This window comes from Lytechinus variegatus, chromosome 4, assembly GCF_018143015.1.
Source record: "Lytechinus variegatus isolate NC3 chromosome 4, Lvar_3.0, whole genome shotgun sequence".
Taxonomy (NCBI): domain Eukaryota; kingdom Metazoa; phylum Echinodermata; class Echinoidea; order Temnopleuroida; family Toxopneustidae; genus Lytechinus; species Lytechinus variegatus.
This window is the reverse complement of record NC_054743.1, coordinates 15,052,171-15,073,075: the sequence shown is the minus strand read 5'-3', so window position 1 is coordinate 15,073,075 and position 20,905 is coordinate 15,052,171. Positions and strand designations below refer to the sequence as shown.

The 20,905-nt window shown below is 34.5% G+C and overlaps 1 protein-coding gene across 1 annotated transcript in view; it reads left to right on the top strand.

Moving 5' to 3' along the window:
• The first annotated feature begins 7,242 nt into the window (after nt 1-7,242).
• LOC121413470 (cation-independent mannose-6-phosphate receptor-like) overlaps nt 7,243-20,905 on the top strand; it is a 71,784-nt gene continuing 58,121 nt past the window's right edge. Inside the window, 3 exon segments of the mRNA XM_041606293.1 lie at nt 7,243-7,403; nt 18,988-19,276; nt 20,282-20,516. Coding sequence (XP_041462227.1) covers nt 7,267-7,403; nt 18,988-19,276; nt 20,282-20,516 — 661 coding nt within the window. The 5' untranslated portion in view covers nt 7,243-7,266.

Here is a 20,905-nt window from a genome sequence, read left to right as displayed (position 1 = left end):
AAACTCGAATCGCGGGCAAAGTAATTTGTGCATAAATAATGACTTGCAAACGGGAAATTTTAAGTCACATGTTATCCTCTTGAGCAAATTATTATCTCCCTCAAGGCAATTTGTGAAGTGCGAGCAGTAATGACCTGATTTTTGTTCTATTATCCACTTGTTCTCCTCTCTCTAATTATTCCTTATCTTATCTCTTTTTTTTCTCCCTTAACAATAATGATGCGAGCGCGAAACGCGAGCTGAAATTTATATTCTGAGCTCAAATTTGGAAAGTCTATAAGTACTTTTGGTAGAAGAACAGGAATGGTGTCTATCTCAACATTTTATGCAAGCGCAAAGCGCGATATGATTTTTTTTAAATTTCCGACCCAAAACTGGACATTCTAGACACTTTTTGTAGCCATGAACAGGATGGATATCTTTCTAAATAATTCATGCGTGCGCGAAGCGCCAGATGAAAATTTTAGATATTCCGACCACAAACTGGACATTCTGAGCACTCTTGGTGATCATGAACAGGATCGTTATCTAACTAAGCAATTGATGCGAGCATAAAGCGCGAGGTGATTTTTTTTTATATTCTGACCTAAAATTTGGACATTCTGAGCTCTCTTGGTGATCATGAACAGGATGGTCATCATGCGAGCGTGAAGAGCGAGCTGAAAAAAATTATATTCTGCCTTAAAAGTTCGACATCCGACCTATATAACTGGACGTTCTAAGCACCTTTTCTGACCATGAAGTATCTATCACAACAATATTGACGCTCACGCGAAGCGCACGCTGAATTTTGATATTCTGACCAAAAATTTGGACATTCGAGTAAGCCTTTTTGTTAATCACGAACAGGAGGAGTATCTGAAAAACATTTTATGCGAGTTCGAAGCGCGAGCTAAAAAAATTGGATATTTCGACCAAAATTTGGACATTATAAGCACTTATCTAACCATGAACAGGATCGTCACCTTACTAAAAAATAATATTGATGCCAACGCGGATAGCGAGATAAAAAAATGATATTCTAATCTACAAATTTGACTGTCTCAGCACTTTTGGTAATCATGAACAGGACGGGCATCTAAATATGTATTTGATGCGAGCTCCTAACTCACGGGAAACATGAATTTGGCGCACCCGGTCTAACATATTTATATTCGTCTATTATACTATCGTTTTCCAATTGAATAATCAACACCTTGTTTAAAAAAATGCTTGATTATGGTAATGTCTGCACTTTGTGATAATTTCCAATAGCTGTTTCACCAATGGCAATATTCCTTTAATATTATCCATTTGGTGTTTGAACATGCTGGGCATGACCTCTCCTTCAATTGTTATAACTCCATGGTCCCATCCACGGGGGATTTTTCTGTTTTTGCTTAGCATTGTCTCAGCGCCCCCCCCCCCCCTCCCTCGTAGCAATGGATGATCCTGCGTGGATGGGTCCATGGTGAACTCCTAACTTTTTGTTCACTCTTGCCACATCTTTAAAATAATTACTGTGAATTTGGTATTCCTGATTGTTTCTCAGAATACATAAAGGACCTGTTTGATTACGTTAATTTATCATGCCATGCATGTTATATCCCTCACATGTTTCAGTATCTTGCAAGATCATAAAACAGCGTCTGAGTTATGCAAATCATGAACTACAATGTCTTCAGTCTCGATTAATGCCAATTTTGACTTCCATATTTTTGTAACATTAGCATTACCCAATTATATATAAAAAAAATAATCTGTGTTTACTTGCTCTTGATCATGCCAGGCATGCTTGCATCACTTTTTGTTGTCGGTTTTACTATGGATTACAAGTTGAATAATCCACATTTTGTTTACACAATACTTGAAAAGGAAATATCTGCCTCTTGTTAATAATTACTTTTATTAACATTAAATGAAAATCTTCCTTTTCTATTATCCATTTGACATTTCAACATGTTGGGCATGTCCCCTTCTTTCAACTCATTGACTTTGTTTTTGTTCGCTCTTGCCACAACTATGAAATAATTTCTGAGTATTTGGTGATTGGTACTCTTGTTCAATTATTAGAATGCAAAGATTATTAGAAGACTTGTGCTCAAATATGTTCAATTATCATGCCATGTATGTCGTATTCCTTTATTCTTTACTCACTATACGTATTTGAAATTGTATCTTGATATTTGAATGTACTATTTTATAGGTGTATCTCACTACATTTTATTTTATTTTGGAGCTTCTCACTTTATCTCCTCCGCCAATGTCTGTTTCGATAATCGTTCCGTTCTCACTGACTTTGCATCGTTCACACTTAGAGGTCTTTGCCCTACGTTCTCGTTTTTGCGTAAGAATCCTTTGTGTTGCGCCTCCTCGTCCTTCATGTTCTATATGTGTTTTGTGTTCTTTGCCTTCTCCCCTCACTTTGTTACTTTGCTTTACTGCCTCTTATATGACCTTGACCGACACTTTATTGGACATAACACAACACTTTCGGATATGTACTGACTTCTTAGCATAGACAATACACCTCAGTTTCCATTTACATCATTGGATAATGATGACCTCTTCAGCGAATTGAGACCTCAGGATACTGTACTTAACAACCCAATGAATCCTTCATTTTATGATAATTTTGTTACTAATAATATAAATTTAGCTTCGGAAGAATTAGATCTCGATTTTGAACAGGATCATAACATATTGCAAAATCCTTCTTCTGAGTATATTACGCAACATCAGGTAAATAATCTTACAAAAAATTTTAACGACGATACATTCAGCATAATGCATGCTAATATAAGAAGTTTGAATAAACATTTTGATGAACTTCAGTTACTTTTGAATAACACTTCAAATTCTAAAAAATGCCCCTTTTCTTTAATTGGCCTTACTGAGACATGGATATCGTGTGATTCTAACCATCAATTTTCTCTTAACGGATATGATTTCGTAATGAATAACCGAGAAGACAGACCTGGGGGTGGGGTAGCGTTCTATATTTCACATGACTACGAGTATACGGTTTGTGATTATCTTAACTCCATGAACGCCACTGTAGAATCTCTATTTATTGAAATTAATATTCCTGGTAGTAAAAATATGATTATTGGTGTAGTTTATAGACCCCCAAACTCAAATACAAATGACTTTCTAACTTACCTTTCCCAAACAACAAATAATCCAGCTCTCGTTAATAAGGATGTAATATTTATAGGTGATTTTAACATTGATTTATTGAAACACAACAATATATCTCAAGATTTTCTTGAAACTTTTTTTTCGGCCTCCTTCTTGCCTCTGATTTCTAAACCAACTCGTGTAGTTAATGAAACTGCTACACTTATTGACAATATTTTCTGCAACATTCTCCCTCCTCCCGATTCTTTTATAATACTTTCTGACATGACGGACCATTTCCCGATTCTTACTCATTTTTCATTAAGACGACCAATTAGACCGATACACTCCCAACAACGAAGACGTAGACCTACGCACGAAAATACAGCCAGTCTAGGTGCTTCTTTGGATAATGTCGACTGGTCAGTTGTATACAATTCTGTAGATGTTAATGCGTCCTTTAACCTTTTTATGAATATAATAAATGAGAAATTAGACCTGCATATACCCTTAAAAAAAGATAAGCGTAATACATACAAAACGATTTCTAAGTCACCATGGATATCGCCATCTATCTTACGTTCGATTAATAGAAAAAATAACTTATTTTATAAATTCAAAATGAAAGGTACAGAACAATCAAAAATAAAATACACATCTTATAAGAATACACTTACTAAAATATTACGCATTGAAAAGAAAAATTACTTTGCGAGGCAGTTGGCTCTATATAAACACGACATGCAAAACACATGGAAGGTTCTAAAACAGACCATGAATCTCTCCAATAATAAATCAAGTATTTCCAAAATTAGATTTAATAATGTCATTGTTGATGATGGTGGCAACCTTTCAAATATTTTTAATAACCATTTCTCTTCCATTGGCGTAAATCTAGCTAAAGATATTCCTCCCGCGACGAAAAGTTTTTCGGACTTTCTCGGCCCGCCTAATCCAAATTCAATATTTTTTGCTCCAACATATAATCAAGAAGTTATTGATATAGTATCTGGTTTGAAAATTAAAAAAAGCCCTGGCTTTGATGAAATTAATAATTTTATTTTAAAATCCGTAATAAATTCTATTGTTTCCCCGCTGGTGCATATATTTAACCTTTCCTTAGAAAATGGTACAGTACCAAATCAAATGAAGATAGCCAAGGTAATTCCTTTATTTAAAAAAGGTGATAAGTTGGATGTCGGTAATTACCGACCTATTTCTCTTTTGTCCACATTTTCTAAGATCCTTGAAAGAATAGTATACGTCAGAACAGAAAAATTTTGTCAATGCATAATATTTTATCTGATGTTCAATTTGGGTTTCGCGACAAGCACAACACCACTCATGCCCTGATGAATTTTGTCAACAAAGTAGTCAATGCTCTAGACAAATCTAGTCACCTTGTGGGTATTTTCCTGGACTACTCCAAGGCCTTCGATACCATTAATCATGAAATCCTACTTAAAAAAATATCTCACTATGGTGTGCGAGGGAAGGCCTTGGAGTGGTTCAGGAGCTACCTACTTAACAGACAACAATACGTGTTTGTTAAAGATCATAACTCCAATTTGAAATATGTTAACTGTGGAGTCCCCCAGGGTAGCTTATTGGGCCCACTTCTTTTCACAATTTATATAAATGATTTCTGTAGATCATCCAAAATATTATCCCTTATCTTGTTTGCAGATGATTCGACCTTATTTTTTTCTCATCAGAATCCACAAACTTTAGTTGATGTTATTAATTCTGAACTTAATAATGTTACTGAGTGGATAAGAGCCAATCGATTATCTTTGAACCTTAACAAAACAAAATACATGTTATTTAGTAATTCCATAGACAAGTTACCGATGAACATTATATTTGATAATACCCCATTAGAAATGGTACCTTACACCAAATTTCTTGGAATAACAGTTGACAGTAAACTTTCTTGGAAAAATCATATTGAAAATATATCCAAAATAATTTCACGAAATATTTGTATTATTTATAGGCTAAAATTTCGCTTTCCCTCCACATCATTAATCATGCTCTACTCATCCTTAATCTTGCCTTATTTGAACTATGGGATTCTTATTTGGGGTGATACCCATCAATATTTATTAGATAAATTGTTGCTTTTGCAAAAGAAAGCACTTCGTATTATTCATAGTACATGTTTCCGTTCTCATACGGACCCACTTTTTCTAGAAAGTAAACTGTTGAAAGTCAAAGACCTGTATTTACTACAGTTAGGGCACTTCATGTATAGTTATAATAATAATGCACTTCCCCATATTTTTGATGCCATGTTCCCTAAAAATCAATTTTATCATAACTACCCCACGAGACACTCTGACGAACTTCACATCCCACTTTACAGAACTTTACTGGCCAAAAATACATTCCTATTCAACGGTCCTAAATTCTGGAACTCACTCGCTAATAATGTTAAAGACAGTGTCTCCTTGAATTCATTCAAACGTAAACTCAAACGTATCCTGCTTAATTCCTATAATTCTTCTCAACGGAACTAACACTTCATTATCTTGATTATAATCCTTACATTTTTCACTTTTATTTTATCTTTTTTCATCTATATTGTCCAGTCATATCCTTTGTTATTTCACCAGATCAAGCTGGTTCATGGTCAGCCCTTTCCCATTCTTAGTTTTACTCCTTTTTAAAAACTAGTTGTCTTGTACTGTCCTGTCTCTTGTTTTGTCTTGTCTTCTACGTCTTGTCATCCCCTCTCTCTGTTTTTTCCTGTCTTGCGCAACATATCCTTTACAACGAAGACCTCTTTGTGTGAAAAGCTTTGCATTTGTTCAGTTTTTATGTTTCCGTCAATATGATTTCTTTTTCTCTTTTTCTTTCCTGTAATACATGCATGTACGCATATAGTAAGTCGACTATAATTTCTTCTTTTCCAAGGGGGATCCACAATTTTACAAGCTTTGCTTTTTAGTGGATCCCCTCATTTCCATATCCATTTATGCTCTATATTATACTGTGTTTTTTTTTACGAAGTAAGAATGCCCTTCTGTAAAATTGTATTTGATTTATATTGTTTTATATTACTTTGTATTATGTTTTGAATGGAAATGAAATAAAAGAATTGAAAATTGAAAATTGAACATAAATTGGCACACCCCCAACAAAAGTTTATTTGGTGCTCCTTCATGTCAGGTCAATTTGGCGCCGCGCCCGCATGTGAATTTGGCGCCCCAGGTGAAACATCAAATTGGCGCCGAAAAGGTCGAAATTTAGTTTGGCGCCCCTCCCTAAGTTGAACACTCAACCACGTCTCTGTAACACCTATTATAGTCATATAGAGCAATTAAATTTTAAAGATGATAGTAACATATTTAGGTTTTCAAAGCTTTTAGACAGACTTCTTGCATTGCAATGCAAGAAGCTTAAGTAATGAGATTGTTGCTTCCCAGTAGGTGGGTTAAACTCATTCGGAACATGAATTTGGCGCCCTCGGAAAAACATCAAATTGGCGCCCAAAAGGTCGAACATCAATTCGGCGCCCCCTATGTTGAATATCAATTCGGCACCCCTATGAGACTTCGATTCGGCGCCCCTCCCCCTCCTTCCCTCTTCTTTTTTCCTTTTCTCTTTCTTTCCCCTTTATTCACTTTCTATTCTTTCTTTCCCTCCTTTGAGTCCCCCCTTTCTTCCTCTTTTTGGGGCACCGAGCGCCCCCCGCCCCGAATACGTGTATACCAACCCCCTGCTGGCTACCGGCTTATATAGTAATATGATAAAATATTATAGTGATATATTATATTGACATTATAGTGATATGATAAAATAATTTTGATTGGTGCATATATATTCTCTTTTTAATGAGGGCGCCGTTAAAATCCAACCAAGGCTGCTGTGTTGCAGGTGTTCTTTTATTCAATAATAACGGAGACAGAAATGTTTGAATATACCCGGAATAAACTTGGACAGAGTTCATGCTGATTAATATGAACCTACACGGGTTAAGATGGGTTTTGATTTTATGAATCTTTGTTGGCCCATGGCTATACAAAATAATAAAAATAAATATCACTGCAAGACCTTTAAAAATCACATGATATTGATCAGTCATGTGATTTTCGGCTCTACAAATAAACAAAGCGCATGCGCTACTTGCAACTCAGCACTCTATGATCCGACGAATTTGTCAACATGGCGAAGAAATATTATGGCATAAATCTGTCGAAACTGCTAATAATACAGAGTTTTACTCTGGTAATGTTCAGTGGAAGAATGAATACATCTGCATGCACCGTTGGAAACTTCAATCTTACAAGTATCCAAACGTGGTAAGTGATAGAAATCTACCGGTAGATGGCCGTCGTCGCGTCTTGTGCGATTAGAAGCATAAAACTGAACTGTAGTCCCACACGTAGAAAAATATGTGCAGTGTGTATATTTTTTCCTGTACTGAGACTCAAATTTTTTGTGTTTATGGTGTAAATTTGGACTACTTTAGGCGAGAATGTAAACATTTTTCTATTCATATGATCCATGGAGATTTAGCAGATAATTTCCTTGCCAGCACCAGTAAGTAGTGTCGAAAACAAGAAGTCTCTGACTCTGCAATGTTTTTTTTGGTTAACTCTTCTTGAGTTTTGTTTATATTTTAACTTGTCTTCTTAATTTGAGGTTTGAATCTGATCAATTTAAAAAGCCAGCAGGGGCTTGTTGGATGAAACAAAGGGTCTTTCGTAGAACCGTTTTATGTAAGAACGAGATATCGCTGTGTCACAAAGCTGATTTGGGCGATGCAAAGAATGGTCCTTGGGAAGATGCCTCCACTCATTCAATCATGAACAAGGCTAAAATATTAACTTGTTCTCAGTTATGTCTCCATGTGTGACAAAATAAGGGTGGCAATGTTTGGCTTATTTTCTCTTTTTCTTTGGGGCAAATGCATGATTTTTTTACACTGACAGTTTTCATTAGACCTGTTAATTCATACTGCTTGGCTCTTATTTAAATTTGATTCTTTATATAATTTTTTCTTAATTAAAAATAGAGATCAAAAATGAAAATTTTCTTGCCATATTACTTTCCACCAATAGAGGGCGTACACAAAAATATGCCCAAATTTCAAGTTTTTGAGTGCTCTGGTGAATACAAAAATTATTCCCACATTACTAATGATAAATAAATTAGAACTGTATGGAAATGAGTAATTTTGGTCACAAAAGTGATATTTAATGATTTTTTGAAGTGTGTGCTCGATACAGCATTGGCATACCATAGTCCTACCTGTAGATTCTCCACAGGCCAGATGGTAGCAGTGAACAAATGGATGCCTCCAGACATGTGCATGTCCTACGTAGGCATGATCTTTTTTGCACACCGCCCGCCACCATCGGCATTGAGAGAAAATGCGTTTACGGCAAGCCACACTAACATATCACCTTTAAACATTGTTAGGGGTCATTCAATTGCACTCTAATGCATTTTATCTGGGATAGCGAAAAGTTATTTTTATGTGGGGGCTGTCATTAATTTCACAGCAAAACATATGTCATTTTAACTTCTCCGGGGTCATCTAGGCCCATAAGGGGCCCCATATATTTTTAAAGATGTTTTCTTTTATTTTCTCACATTTTCCCCACCCCTTTTCCATTTTTTCTTAACCAAACTTGAAATATCGAAATGGGCGGCAATCTCTCTGACCCCTCATGCTTTATCATTAGATAAACAACATTAAAACAATTTTTTTTTCAAAAAGAAATTATGTCTGGTAAAGAAAACATGTTTGTATAACATTCAGAAGAAAAAAAATGCAATACAAAACTTAAGATGTTACTAAACATGCTAAATCATTTATCTATTTTCATTTCATTTTCATAATCATTATTATTATTTTTGCATCATGGGATAAATTACAATCAATAAAAATTGTTGAGTTTGTGCTAACTTAATTGAGATATGATGAATGAAACAAAAATAATCTGCAGTAACATAATAGCTGATTAAAATATAGTAGCCTACATCAATACTTAAAAAAGTAACCAAAGGTGAATATTTTGGATTTTAAGATCATTGTCAAAGTGTAAGTCCCTATTCCATGAAACTTAGGTTTGGTTCTAATAAATTAGCAAATGGATGCTTGATAATTCAGATCATTATTTCTGCAAAGATCAAGGGTCTTAGGGTCAATAAGTTTGAACTATGTTGTGGTATTGATGTCAAAAATTTTAACGAAAGATTAATATGATTCTGAACTTTCAACCTTGATAATGAAAAAGAAAAAATATACTTTGTCAAACTTTAAATTATCGGTGAATGGATGAGCATAATTCCAGTTCATTAGGCCATTGTGAAAGGTCATTCCAAATCAACTTTGAAAAATAGTATATGTTTACTTTTTTCAAAAGTACATGCATTTAATCAAATTCAATGAAGCTTACATCATGTGACAGTTCTCACTTATCAAATGTCATGCAATGAATTGATCTCATTTATTTTCTACATTGTAAATCATGGATATTAGTTATCCACATAAAGCATGTCACTGGATGTAAGTTATTTCAGATAACAAACTTGAATTATCAATATTTTGTCGTGAATTCAAAAGAAAGTGGTCTAGTCCTTCATTTTTTTTCATTTACTGAAGCTTGTATAAAATTGAATGCTTTTGTGTATTTCATGTGTGTATGTTTTCACATGAAATTAGATCAAAATTTTGTGTCCAAAATTCAATATATCATCAAGGTTATGGCCATAGCCAGGGCACATCACATAAAAAAAATTACAACTCAACTTGGAAGTAATAGAAAGTTTGTGGAAAAAACCATTGATGCCAATGAGATGGGCATAGAGAACTATCAACAAGACAACCACAGCCTATACCCTTGGTGGCTTTGGATCTTGGATGTATGAAAAAAAAAGTTTGATATTTCATTGTGACAAAGCAAGCAATTCATTGAATTTCTTGATGAACAAGACTGTCATAGATGCATTCCACTTATTGACAGATTGGTATAAATACAATTCTACATTTACATGTAGTGGGCCAATGTTATTGTTTGTTCAGTCTACTTTGATCCTACTTCACAACAATTTTTCACATGCCCCAACCCAAGGCTTGACTGATGTCCTCATTCTTTACATGTATGTGTTTTTGTTTCAATCATGTAAAATGGTTCTAAATGTTGATTTTCAATAAAAAAGGCCTCATAAGAATACTCCCAAGATGGGAGATTTCAAGTGCACCAGATGGTGAACAATATACAGTGAAAGTAATAAGAATGCATGAAGGAACGGAATTGGTGATTTTATGGGTTTTTAATTACTTGATTCTCAGTGTATGTCTTTATAGTGGGTTGTGTGCTGCTAGATTCAATGTAGACATACATGTATGCCCATTTTCTGAAGTCAGGTTTAAGCTAGACCATGGTATTATTTGTTACGATACTGCAACAAATAATGAAAAAAAAATTAAGATTTAAACTTGATTTTCTTTTTTTTTTATTACAGGAAATGTAACAATCATAAAACAAAACATAAATTAATATTGGTCTTACATGTACATCTAAAGTGTCTGTTCTGCTGTTATTCCAAAGTTATGATCCAGATAAAATCCCAGTTGGCTGGCGAAAATTCCTTAAATTAATGTTCACAAAGATGGCAATGATGAAATTGATGTTGAAGCACGATGAATAACAAGAGTCACTGTAACGAGTTGAAATGTCCGGAAAGACGATGTTGATGATGATTAACCAGTCAATTTCAGTACCGGTAATCCATGGGTTGAAAAGCGTTTATTAAAACAGGTTGATGATCTGAATGAGAACTCAGAATTCCTCTCAAAATAACTGCTAACAGTTCATTGATGGCGGGCAAATAATTCCACAGAAGATAATTATTCCAGGTGGAAATATATCTGCTCTGACATAAAGTCTGACATGAAACTCTAAGTTCTGATCTGATATGATGTTATGGTGGAATATACAGAGATACAAGCAAGTAATAACACAGTACAGTATGTTCTAGAACTTTCCAAAATGTTTTCCATTCAAATTAGCTTTTGTTTCCTGAAAAAATTGGTTTTGGTATCAAATTTGCTTTCGTTTCCTGGACAAGCCCCCAAAATTGTGGGGAGCCAAAAATTTAAGATTTTGTTAATATTGTATATTTATATGTTTTGCACTAATTTGCTTTCAAAATGAAGAATTCTTTTTCAAAATAATTCATTTATCATTCTCAGACAATTATGAACAATTTGAGTGCCATGTGAGTTTAATAAATTGGATGTGTATTGTTAGGGAATTATCCCTCAATTGGCTATTCAAAGTTAAAGTTTAAACCACAGCATTAAAACAGGGTTTAATTGTCTCTCCTGCGTAGCGGAGCGAGACATAGGTATCACTATTTCCGGTGTCGGCGGCGTCGTCAACAATTGTGTTGTACACCCAATAACTTTCTACAGCTTCGAGGTGGGATCACCAATTTCATACCAGAGGTCCATCTCCTGAAAGCACAGGTCAAGTTCGAATATGAGTTGAATTTGAATAAGGTCAAAGGTCAATGAACTTTCCATGACTGGCACTGTGCTATGTTGTACACCCAATAACTTTCTACAGCTTCGAGGTAGGATTGCCAAATTCATACATGAGGTCCATCTTTTGAAGGTGCAGGTCAAGTTCGAATGTGAGTCGAATTTGAATAAGGTCAAAGGTCATTGGTCAATGAACTTTCCATGACTGGCACTGTGCTGTGCTGTACATCCAATAACTTTCTATAGTTTCAAGATGGGATCGCCAAATTCGTACCAGAGGTCCATCTCCTGAAGGCACAGGTCAAGTTCGAATATGAGTCGAATTTGAATATAGGTTAAAGTTCAATGAACTTTTCATGACTGGCACTGTGCTGTGTTGTACACCCAATAACTTTCTATAGCTTCGAGGTGGGATCACCAAATTCATACCAGAGGTCCATCTCCTGAAGGCACAGGTCAAGTTCGAATATGAGTCGAATTTGAATAAGGTCAAAGGTCAATGAACTTTCCATGACTGGCACTGTGCTGTGTTGTACACCCAATAACTTTCTATAGCTTCGAGATGGGATCGCCAAATTCATACCAGAGGTCCATCTCCTGAAGGCACAGGTCAAGTTCGAATATGAGTCGAATTTGAATAAGGTTAAAGGTCAAAGGTCAATGAACTTTCCATGACTGGCACTGTGCTGTGTTGTACACCCAATAACTTTCTACAGCTTCGAGGTGGGATCACCAAATTCATACCAGAGGTCCATCTCCTGAAGGCACAGGTCAAGTTCGAATATGAGTCGAATTTGAATGAGGTCAAAGGTCAATGAACTTTCCATGACTGGCACTGTGCTGTGTTGTACACCCAATAACTTTCTACAGCTTCGAGGTAGGATTGCCAAATTCATACATGAGGTCCATCTTTTGAAGGTGCAGGTCAAGTTCGAATGTGAGTTGAATTTGATTAAGGTCAAAGGTCAATGAACTTTCCATGACAATAAGTTTGCCATAACACCTTAATAATTAATTCAATTTTACTATTTCACTCACATTATTATGAATTACATTCTTTTTCACTAACATTCATTTCCTTACTTCCATGGAAATCATTATAGCTTCATAGTATTAACAGCATTCTTAGTGTTATCTCATTTCCTAGGGATAAAGTAGGCCTATAGCATTATTGCATATACTGTCAGAACCACAATTCACCCCCTAAACTGCTGACAGCCTCGGAAGTCATATAGCATAGTTTTGACATACATTCTCTTCATGACTGCAATATGCAGGCGAGACAATGCTTGGCGTTTGCCTTGTTTTACTCTGAGTTCACTATTAAGTTCAGAATACGAGCCATAGTGTTTTCAGTAAAAAGTGATAGATCTGCAGGATGAATTGTGTCCACAGGTTTGAAGCAATAGGGCTTACATGTATGTAGGTTGCATTCAGTTAAATTGTGGAGTAGAAGAATCTAAAGGCAGACTTGTATGAAAATCATGGACTGTGTATTTGACACTGTTCTCTTTACACTTTCTAAAACTAGTTTACTGGAAACGGGTTCAGGAAACCAGTTTGGAAGATCGCTTTGCTAGCATTCCCATTTGATGACATGATAGTGGTTTTCAAAATCACTTCACATAAAGCGATCTGGAAATGCTCTCAGTGGGGGGACATGTTTCGCAGGAAATTCAAAACTGCAGCATACATGAAGGCATTCTACACCTGTCGTGTGCGAAGATCACTTCCCAAAGAACGGTTGTGTCCTCACGCTAAAACCAGTTTAACGAGGCAGAGCGATCTTGAAAACTACATCGTGGGGTGGTTTTCTGAACCGGTTGGAAGATCGCTAAAACTGTTCTCATTGCACGTTAAACTAGTTTTAGGAAGGTAGTGAGAACGGTGTCTATGTTTCATGAAATGTTCTCCAGGTAAAGTTTGTTATAGTATTTATAGCAAAGAAAAAAAGAGGAAATAAATTGCTGGTTGTTTCTCTTTTTCTATCACCATGTTGAGGTGTCAGGGATTTTGACCTTTCTCTTGTTATGAATAAATTATTACAGTTATCATTTGTTTTGAAAGTAAACGAAAAATGCATTGCCGATAATGACAATGATTACAGCGATGCAAGTAATGAAAGTAATGCAGGAAATTGTATTGAAAGAGTTGCTTTGTTTTTTTTAAGTGATGACGCTGTTTATCCATTTAACATGCATTGACATTAACACATTTGAATAAGATAATGACGCTTGTCTTTCACTATAAACAATATACTGTACAATCAGACATAACTCCTCATTCAGGAAGAAACCAATTTTTAAGGAACAAAGGTTTTGTAAGAATAATAGAATGAAAATTGATTATGAACAAAGCTGTGAAAAAAATAGATAAATTTCAATCAGGATGTAATCTAAGGAATTGGGAAATTACCTAATTGATTCTTACTTGAACTTGAAGTACTCACAGCATAACAAAAAAGTCAATTAGTGACCATTCTAGTGCTTAAAGGACAAGTCCACCCCAACAAAAACTTGATTTGAATAAAAAGAGAAAAATTCAACAAGCATAACACTGAAAATTTCATCAAAATCGGATGTAAAATAAGAAAGTTATGACATTTCAAAATTTCGCTTCATTTCACAAAAACAGTTATATGAATGAGCCAGCTACATCCAAATGAGAGAGTCGATGATGTCATTCACTCACTATTTTTTTTTTATTGTTTGAAATATGAAATATTTTGATTTTCTCGTCATTGTCATGTGAAATGAATTTTCATTCCTCCCTGAACACGTGGAATTCCATTATTTTAACATTTTGTGCTTCAGGCAAGGAGGTCCTAATCGTCAAATTCGTAAAAATTGAAATATTGTATAATTCAAACAATAAAAAACAAAAGAAATAGTGAGTGAGTGACATCATCAACTCTCTCATTTGGATGTAACTGGCTAGTTCATGTAACTATTTTGTTAAAAATAAGCGAAACTTTGAAATGTCATAACTTTCTTATTTTACATCCGATTTTGATGAAATCTTCAGCATTGTGCTTGTCTGATTTTTCTCTATTGATTCAAATCAACATTTTTCTGAGGTGGACTTGACCTTTAATGTAGCTCATTGTCCAAAATAAAAGTGTATGGTGCACAATTTTTCATTCATCTTGGAGAATAGTCATCTGCATCAATTACATATTGGATCGCCGGAGAAAGGAAACTTTCAAGCTCGGAGTTAGAAATGCCGATAATTGTATAGGTAGATTTTATTCAATCTGCATAATCAGAAAAGAAATGAAAAAACATCATAAGTATTCTGCAAGTGCAAAATAGACTTATTTTGTCAATAACACTATCAGACTCACTTTGTTTACGATTCGAGTACCTGAATCTAATTATCATTCAACATTCACGACTTGCTCATTATGATAGCTAATTTTGTGTATTTAAACTGATTTATGTTCATATGTAACACTTTATCATAATTCCTTGCTATGTTGTCATTTAAAATGAATTTGTTCAAACTAAAATCAAGTCTCCATTGACTAATTATTTGTGTACTGAAACTCTCTTAAAAGAAATAGTTCCTTTCGTATAAATATAAACATTCTTCAAACGAATTCAGTATCTCAGATGACTATATAATTATTCATGAGTCTGATAAGCAGAAAAATAGGGGTTATTTTATGTAAAGTATCTCATTTGCTCTCAAAGTATTATCTAATCTATTCTCAATATTCCTAAATGGTTTTGTCTTTATCAAATCATATGAGAGTTGATAAGCTACAACTAAAATCACTCCCATGCTTTGCACATATCAAATAAACTGTCAGCTACATCACCACCATCATGGTTTATGAATTAATGCAAAAATGTTTAAGCTAAACATCAATTTCTCCTGATAAGTCATAAGACTTCTTTATCTAAACTTTGTTCTCAGAATCTATATTAAACTAACATCCATTCACAAAATACGGTTTGTTTACATCTCTTACGCCCTCTACGTCTTCATACGCTACTATACTCATTAGCATAATTTGCCCGATTTACTTTCATTGACACGTAAGCACCCTTACGCTAAACTGACCTTGACTTTCTATGAAATGAACTAAAAATAATTTCCCTTTTTTCATTAACTAAACAAAATATCATTCTTTCTAAGACATATACAGATACAATGAGTATTAATTATGCAAACTTACTTCTTGTTCGGCATTCTATCTGCTTCAGTTTGGGGTAATTTTTTGGTTATTCTGAGACATATCGAAGAAAAACATTCATGTTTTCAACCTTTCGGCAAGTGCGCTGACCTCATACGGTCAATTTGAAAAGTCAAATCTGAAAGGAAAAATCTAAAGAAAAAAGGTTTGCTCGGCAAACCACATATTATGTCATATTTTTTTATATAATGAATTTAAACCTTTTAAATTTGATTTAGTGTAATTCATTTTTATTGTCATTTTGCCAGACTTCTGATACATGTAACATAATTGAATAGAATAGCGCATTGGAAAAAGTACTTATTATATCATATTGGGGACACAAATCGCAAATACATCAGAAACAGACATAATATGTCCCAACTCTGACAATTTGTAAGTTTAAACTATCAATTATTAAAAGTATACATATGATGCAAAAATATACATGATATAGAGTATTTATATTGTGCACATATCCACCTTGTTACATGTAGGTGCTCAAGGCGCTCCTATTTTACCCGGCTAAGCTAGGCGTTCATAGCGCACACAGCTTTTTAAGGAATTACTTCGTACCGGTACCCATTTACCTCACCTGGGTTGAGTGCAGCACATTGTGGATCAGTTTCTTGCTGAAGGAAATTACGCCATGGCTGGGATTCGAACCCATGACCCTCTGTTTCAAAGTCCGAAGACTAATCCACTGGGCCACAATGCTCCACTTCATAATCATAAAGTTAATTCTAGTGTACATTACATTTTCCCAAATATTCCCATATCAACTGGAATACTCATATATTCTTTATACCTTATATTTATTATACACGTACATGTATATTGTGTGATAAATACGTGGGATTTCAGTAAGAGCTGTGTAAAAACACTGTATCGTGTATGTACATGTACGTAATCTGTAAACCAATAATCTCCAGGACATCTGAGGATTTCCTGCCTTCTTAATATCCAAAAAAATCAGTTTAATTCTCGGCTTTTCTGACTAAGCCAGTAAGCCACTCTACATGTACAGGGAGAAAGAGGATTTTACTTTGTTGTAAATTCAGCTTTGTCCATGATTTAATGTCGAAAGAGAGTAATGTGTGGAGTCTTACTTCATAGATCTTACTATCAGATGATAAGATGGATAAGAATACACGTAGCTCTTTGTGAAAGAGATTTGCTTTTGCTGTTACTTTTTTCCTGAATGTAAAGCAGTTTCACATGGAGTATGAATAGAAAGAGAAACAAATGTGCTGAACAAATGATAGAACTTCTAGTGCAGTACTTGCACATTGTTCTTCCTGAAACAAAAATTGTCAAAGCCCATAGATCACTTTCTGGTAATTGGCAATGCAATGAATAATATGGGTATTGTACATGTACGGGCTAAACCATGTACATGTAGGTTCAATTTATGTATTGAGTTAAGGAGACCTACTTGTATATTTTCTACTATAGATAACCCTTACCATTATTAAAGGATTATTGGATTTATGGATGAAGTTGGGAATTGCCACAACTTATAATCCTTCATTCTGTAAAGTTTGAAATTCCGAGCTTCATGACAAGAATTTTTATGTATTTTTTTCTATTAAGTGTACATATAAGAATGCATGTATGGCTTTTCTATTTGAATGTAGGATGAAAGAGCATTAAATGTCTTGCCAACAGACATACTTGCCGTGGCTGGGGATCGAACCCCAGACTCTCATACAGTTGAGGCCAGAATATTCATACACCCAGGAAATTCAAAGAAAAGTTGACACTTGCGAAATATCATAAAATTTATTGTATGTTATAAAATATTTGTGCTATCATGACGAATTTGATGTCAAACAAATGAGTATGTCCTGCCCCTTCATCACATTGCTTTGTCATCAGGAGTTGAAAACTATATAGGTGTTATTTTTTCCCCAAAGAATCTTCATATTTTAGAAAAATTAAAAATAAAAACTTGACGACAACATTGCACATTTTGTGCTATTTTCTTCTAACCGCAAACATTTCAGATAAATCTTTTTTGTTCAGTGGTGACATATCATGATAGAAAATGTAATATAAATCATAGATTTGACATTTATATATTTCTATGAAACGATGTTTGAAAATATAATAACGAACAATAGAATACTTTTGGCACAAATAATTCCTTTTTTGTCTTCAAAGAAAGTTTCACCTGAAATATACTTTAATCCCAACGAAATCCCAGTCATGTGAAAGAGCTTGATACACTCTATCATTTGATACCAAATTCGTCACGGTAGTACTAATATTTCTGAAGATAAAGTACCTTTAGATTTTACTTTGTTTGGCAAGCGAACAAATTCCACTGAATTTCATGGGTGCGGGTAAAATTTTGGTCTCAATTGTAAGTCTAGTCAGGTGCCATACACTTGTTCATGGCAGTGACGGCATCCTAACGGTATTGGTAATGTAGCGACAGGATTACTGGGGCAAAAGTGATTCTATCGGAATACCTAAATGTACATACACATGTGTATGAGGCATCATTTGATAATTCAAATGATTACAGTCACAGTGTATGCAATAATGTAATTGTTGTAGGTACATGTAGCATAGAATGTTCATATGGATCACACCTGTACTACTATGAAAAAATTATCAATGGTTCTACAGATTGTTATTTTGTAGGATGATCTCGAGTCACAAATGTCAGTTATAATATTTTGCGTAATATTTCAATTGTTTCTTAACCAATTATGCTCAAACAATGTCACATGTGATTTTAAATTTAGGATCTTACATTAATATCATTTTCAAGCAAGCTGACAAAGTAGTTAATTAGATTAAATGTCATCTCTCCCATGAGTGACCCATAACATTAATGGTGGCTATAATGTAATGTAGCAAGAATGAATAAAACAAAGATGCTGTTCTTAAACTGCAAGTCTGGTGTTCATACAAAAAGTACCTGGTGTGTGCATAAACTTTGGGTTTGATTATACACTGTAATAATGATTCTATACATGTATCTGATTTAAAGAAGAGAGTATTTCTTTCTCAACTGATTTTCTGGTGAACATATATTTTGTGATGTTTGAATCATTTCCACAAGCCAAGAGAAAATTAATATTTTTGCTTTTAAATATGGTTATACAAGCCTAGCAGTAAACATGAAGCATAGTCTCTGAATAATTGATATTATTTGTGTTTGCTGGTCTTAACAAACTCTTCTTTTTATAAACATCTTCAGGGAGACATGGACAGCTAAGACAGCAGTAGACGGTACAGGAAGCACTTTCTTCTTGAATCTATGTGAGAATGTTGGTCCTTCGAATCCTGGCTCTACAGTATGTGATGCCACTGTCTCATCCTGCCTGAAACAAGGGGACACTTTCACAAACATCGGAAGCCACAATGACACCCTTCAGCTTACAACCAATGAAAACACGGGAGGATTCCGTCTTGACTACAGGGGAAGCGATTGCAACGGGACAGAGAAGTACCAGACCACTGTTGACTTCAAGTGTGGCACCACATTGGTAGGTTTTATCATTTGTTTGTTTTATTTACTTGTTGAAATATATTTATTCAGGAAAACACAAGATCAGTATAAAACACTGATTGAATCAAGGTCCTGAAAAGGTTAAAAAGGTAGATCAAAATTCAAAAATTAAAACTGATATATGAATACAAACAGCTGCATATACATGTAATAAGCTTGTTACTTGTTACTGCTCATAACTACCATGTGTTGGATTGAACTTGCCATTTAATACTATTTAGGTCCAAATTCGTTCAGACCTTAAAATGTTATTTTTGTATGTTTATTGTGCTTTAAAATGACTGGTCAGTAAGATAATGGCAAATCTACATGAAATACAAGTATTTCAAGAGAAGAATCATTAATGACTGGAAAAGTTTGTCTGAAAATATGATAGTTAAATATTTCAAAAAAATAGACAAATCATGGCAAAACACTTCAGCTTCCAGTAACTTCTCACACAAGCGTATGAAGAAGTCATTTTCAGTATTACATTAACCCTTCAAGGAGTGATCAGTAATTACATGCTCTCGCTGTCATTCCATACCAGACGATGATGATGATGTTATGACATTCTCTAATCATGAGAATAATAATTTTCATGGTGGGCCATCAGTTATTTTTATAATCCATATCTTGACGGCATTTCAATCAAAACCTAGTGCACCAATTATAAATAAATGAAAAATCTTAGTTGGAAAAAGATCTGATACATGTATATTGCACTATTCATACTAAATTTTTCTAAAACGTGAATTTCAAACCGTTAAGGATCATAGTTATGGAAATCATAACTATGGAAATACGATTCAAAAGTAAGATTTTCCCAATTTCTTGCTTGAATGGATTAGTCTTTAAAACAACAATTCGTCCCAATCGTTTCAGACTGCAATGATTTTTTAAAAACTTTTCCCCTTGCCCAGAGATGGTGCCAAGCTATTGCACCATTTCAGATTGAGGGGCATACATGTACATGTAAATAACTATGATATTGCATTGGCAGGGTTCACCAAATTTCTTGGAGAAGTCCGGGTGCACATACTTCTTTGAATGGTACAGTACGGTTGCATGCAGCAGTGTGAACGGACCCGCGCTCAATGAGGTGCCGTGCTCTCTCTATGATTCTAAAGGAAAGAAACGTGACCTTTCACCCCTGATCAAACTAAAGGGAGGATACCTAGTAGAGTCTCCTGATGCTGATGATCTCTATATCAATGTGTGCAGGGATATCACTGCAGGTATTGTATGGTTTGCAGTATAATCATCTCTCTGAATCATCCCTAAATTCCAGTTGTCGTGATGGTTACAAAATGAATTAGGATAGAAATCAACAAAATAACCATCTAAATGATTGCATGTGTAATTAGAAATTATATGCTAGATAATTCTAAAAGAAAATGAGTACCTAAGTAACAATTTGCATGCTATCCTTTTTTGTGATTTGTACGTTACTTTATTGCATAATATCTGCAGTGCTCATTTTGGCAATTTCGCATGGCAAACAAAACATAAATGTCAAAGATAAAATTGGTCAATTCCTTTTAATATTTTTATCAAAAAAAACCAACACTGATATGGATGCCTCATGGGGTTAATTTATCCTTTGTGAATACCTTTTAAAGGCTTC